At 45.4% G+C, this 4,842-nt stretch overlaps 1 protein-coding gene across 1 annotated transcript; it reads right to left on the bottom strand.

Annotated features, from left to right (window-relative positions):
* Positions 1-1,411: 1,411 nt before the first annotated feature.
* Positions 1,412-3,828, bottom strand: LOC125519518 (uncharacterized). The gene has a single exon (XM_048684303.2). It carries the CDS (start codon positions 3,697-3,699, stop codon positions 1,672-1,674), a length of 2,028 nt encoding a protein of 675 aa, XP_048540260.2. The 5' UTR covers positions 3,700-3,828; the 3' UTR covers positions 1,412-1,671.
* Positions 3,829-4,842: the final 1,014 nt, after the last annotated feature.

The raw sequence follows: 4,842 nt of genomic DNA, 5'->3' as shown, positions 1-4,842 counted from the left end.
GGTTGGAGATTTTGACACAAATATGGATATGGAAGTGGATATATCCGTATCCGAATAAGATTATGGGAGGTAATTTTTAAAATTCTAGGCCAAATATTCCAATTATCCAACATAAAAGCCAAATAAGTGGTCAAATTTTACTCTTTATATGATTAAACTTATAAATTATTATGCATTACAATAGTATTTATTCATAAACCTATTTATCATTGACTTATTGTATGTCACAAGTTGATTATTTTAGGTCACATAGCTATCGACTAATTTACTTAAGCAATATGTTGATATTATTCGTATCCGTTCCAAATCAAGAAAATATCCGATACGTATCCGTATTCGAATAATATCCGAGCGCATCTGTATCCGATAACATCCGTATTCGGATTCGTATTCATTTTGAAAATATGAAAATGAAAGTGGTAAGAGCACTATCCGATCCGCATCCGATCCGTTTCCACCCCTAGTTCTATATGGTAGCATGGACGCGGAAGCCAATTTTGTAACCAGATCCATCTCCATAAGATGGCATCAACACCCCGTTTTGACCATCACGTAAAATCTCCTTACCAGTAAAAACTAACGTGATACTCCCTCCTTCCCATTTTATTAGGCGTATTAGCTTTTGCATGCAATCCCAATATGTAAGGCAAATGCAATCGATTTTCTGTTTGGAGTAGTTATATAGGATCTCTAATTTCCTGGAGATGGTCACAAGAGATCGTGCATGCCTCACTCTTTTTTCTTTTGAGCCATGTACGCTTCCTGCTATGATGGCTCAACTAATGATAACTTGTGCGTTAATTTTCGTGCTAAAACTTATACGCCTTACAATATGGGAAAGAGGGAGTAGCTTTTTGGTTAACCTGTCATATTCTACGCTACCTCATTCCTACAGTTTAGATTTCTCACCGACTCTCAGTCTATTTTGTGCTGATGATGGGCTTAACTTGCATTCATTACAATGCTCGCGGACTAGGGTACTAATCAAGCAGCAGGACATCACGTAGGAAAACAGGGAGAGCAAGAAGTAGGACACAACTTAAGCTTCTCAAGGACATTATTCAGGCTTTCGGCTTAATATAAAGACAAGAAGGGTTTCCTCCCTATGTAACACAAATCCTACCATACAAAGGGTTGAAGGCACTACTTGGTAGTAAAGATAGTTGCCTAGACATAAATCTGAATATCTGATGACTCATATGACAGCTCAAATATGTTGATTTATTTTTTTATCGCATAAACCAGAATGTGAAAAGAACTTGACATGTTGTAACTTGTAACACCTATTAAAACTGTTCCTTTTTTACACCTAAACTGCCGAGTTTAACATCTTTAAACTAAACATGAGCATAGAATGCACGCAGTGAACATGATAGGGAACATGCTAGTCAACAAAATAAAACACATAATGTCTGCAAAATCTAGATCAACATTATGTATGAAGGGCAATTCAGGCACATTAAACTTACAAGACAAGTGGAAGTGTTGACTTCCTCAAATAATCTAGAATACCTCTTATAAGTTTATCTTGGAACAAGATGCACCCATTCCCAGTGTCTAGTCACTGCTCCATGTAATATGCAAGGATGCAATTTCCCGGCAGCTGTCAACTATGATCGCATCAGGGTGAAGCTTTCAAGTAGTATCCACCAACAAAACTGCTGTCAGAACTCAGAACTGCTTCCTTTTGCTCCTAAACAAACTATCCCTCTTAGAATACACAAAAAAGAAACCAAAAACAAAGACTCCAGACAAGGAAACTGATAGCCATGGGAATGGTGGGTCTTTGAAGCAAACCAGTGAGGCATCCAGCTCCTGAGAAGCCTGATACACCAACATGTAAATGGCATACATATCATGATCTGAAGATCTCAAAAGGTACATTGCCTTGTTGTAATCCAGGCGGGACATGGCTGACACCACCTTCTCCAACTTATAAGTGAGCAGATTCCACCTTTGAATGAACTCAACATGCCTTTTCTTTCTAAGGAGTATATTTTCCCCACCATGGGCAGCCAGTGACTCCAGAACCTCAACTGTACTAGTGATTGTGTAGTTGAGGGTGGTAAGAAGAACATTCCTACGGGCTGCATCTTTCTGCACAAAAGACAGTGATTTGGTCTCTGAGAATGGCCCAAATGGTGTATGTCCAGTGCTCCAAGTGTAATCAACGACCGTGGCATTGTGCTCAGGGCTCCATGACTGGTGTGTTGGTGAGACGCCAAACATGGTCTGCAGAACTGAGCCGATGATCGGACGGTCGAGATTTCTAGTCATTGTAATTACATGTCGACCATTACAGCTGTAGTCACTGACCGTTTGCGAGCTCCTTGTCCTCACAGCAACCACCATATCACGGAAAGCCACCGCTTGGTGGTACCTATCCAACAACAGAAGCTTATCGAAATCCAAATCAAAAACATAAACTGGCACAACCTTGTCATGCTCATCATCATCATGAATCCCAGCCACACGATGCAACTCATCCGACGAGTCTGACAGCACCTGCCTCATCCGCTTGGAGTCCAAGTACTCACTCACTATCATCGTGTAATTCTCAAACAAGAACCTGGATGTAAATGAGTGTGTTGAGCGGGCAATTGCAAATGAGCAAATTGAGCACTCAGAGTACTTGACACTGTGCGAATCAAACTTCAAGCTCTGGCCATGGAAGGGCAGATCTCCATCACGAATCGACTGTTCAATTGCACTCCAATCGAGTCCAACAGGATCTTTCTCTTCACCATGGATGTGAACAAAACGAATAAGCAAAGAGCTCTCAAAATGCACTGGGATTCTGAGCGAAGGCACTAGCAACGACTTGTAAGCACTGAGAACCAGTGAGGCCAGATCCGCGAGGAGCGCTTTGTCCGACTTGGGGCGGCCGTGGAGAGCAGCAAGAGGATGAAACTCACCACGAGGGAGGACGCCTTCGCCGGAGAGCGCCGGCCCGTAGTCCACCGGGCCTGCACCGAGGTCGATCCAGATGTAGCGCTCCTTGCCGGTCCAGAGAGGGGCGAGGCAGCGGGAGAAGGCAGGCGAATGGCCATCGGCAGAGGAGGAGGCCGCGGTGTAGGCGTACGGACGCGGCTGCGGGCCGAGGTCGAGCAAGTAGATGTAGACGGCCGGGGAGGACGCCGAGCCGGCGTGCGCTCGGTAGTCCTCGGCGATGATATCGTCGATGATTTTGTAAGGCACGGAGGAGAGGGCGTTGGAGTGGAAGGGCGCGGGGGCTGCATTGAGGTGGGCTTGGACGGCGGTCGCGGCGCGGGTCACGAGGTCGGAGGACGCGGCGGGGGCGGCGACATCGAGGTGGATGCTGTGGGAGAGCGCGAGGCGGTGCGGGGGGCGGCTGGAGAGGAAGTGGGAGGAGGACACGGCGGATGAGACAAAGGAAGGGAGGAGGCCGGCGGAGGTGGGCGGGAAGGAGGAGCCGGCGAGGCGGACGTTGACGGGGACGGCGGCGGAGAGGGAGAGGAGGCGAGACGGGAGGATCGGGGACGGGGCGGAGAGCGCGCGGCGCAGGCCGGCGGGGAGAGAGGCGAAGGTGTCGTTGGCGGCGGAGGGGTCGCGCGCGGCGGCCGACGCGAGGAAGGCGTCGAGGCCGGCGAACGCGGCCGCGCTGGCGGCGGGGGCAATCGAAAGGAGGATGAGGGTGAGGAGGAGGAAGGGTAGGGTTTGGGGTGGGGATTCGGCCATGGTGGCGGCCGGCGAGCGAAGACGGGACAGAGGTGCTGGGTTCAGTCCAGGGCTAGATCGATCTGAGATGGGGAAGGAGACTGAGACGATGCACGCTAGCGAGGATCTTCTGCCGCAAGGATGTGCGTAGTCCCGTGTGTGTCTCGACTGCTGATTGACTATATCTGGTTGTGTGTGTGCTATTTTTCTCCGTTATGTGTACTCACTCCGTTCCCCGATATAAGTCTTTTATAAAAATAGCAAACATGCCCATGTGTTGCGATGGAAGAAAACAGCCCTCACACATCATTATTCATTGAGCATGGCTAAAGACCCCACCCTCATGACCATAACATAATAAACATGACTAATACCTCATTCTCAGGTCCACATCCTCCATTTTAGTATAACACAAGACACATGTTTCTTCTTGTCGTCTTTGTCGTCCTCATTGCCGGTGGTCGTGCTACCAATTGTCACTAATCTAGGTTGGTCAGGTCCAATAGCTGGATTATTGAGTCGCCTTTGTGTCCGGCGAAGATCAAGAGCGTTGACCAAAAAATTTCTTTATCATCTAGGTAATATAATAGAGAAAAGCACGGCACATTATATATGTCCGTGTCATCATGTAAATTGTGTAGTTTGTGTCAGATAAACCATGAAACCTTAGTTGGACTTCTCATGCATTTTGATGGGAGTCACTGGGCCGAGTGGTCGTACATAAAGAGGCGACAGACAAAAAAATTCCTTCCATATCCCTAATTTAATAAATTGAATTAAAACCATGCATTAGGTGGGCACATTTAAAAATTCCGCCAAGTTTTATTAATAGGTATAGATTAAAACAATTTAGCTACAGTACCTCCCAATTTTAAAGAAAACATGTTTTAAAAAATGTTTGCCTTTTCAAATTGAAAATTCAAAAATATTTGTGTTTTTAAAATGTTTGCAAAAGCAAAAATAATCACAACAGTATCTCCTAGTTTTTTTAAAAAATGTTTTAAAAAATACTCAGGTTTTTAAAAATAATTAAAAGGGAAATATTGTTGTTTTTTAAAAAATCAAGTTTGAAATTTGTACTAACAACTTTGCAAAAAAGCGTTCTAAAATATATTCACTTTTTCAAAAAAAATCTTTTCATCTCAGTCTGCCACGACTGGGTGC

Source organism: Triticum urartu, chromosome 7A (assembly GCF_056163025.1).
Source record: "Triticum urartu cultivar PI428250 chromosome 7A, HENAU_Tu73, whole genome shotgun sequence".
Taxonomy (NCBI): Eukaryota; Viridiplantae; Streptophyta; class Magnoliopsida; order Poales; family Poaceae; genus Triticum; species Triticum urartu.
Note: the sequence above shows the minus strand (reverse complement) of the source record. Positions and strands in the feature narration are given on the sequence as shown.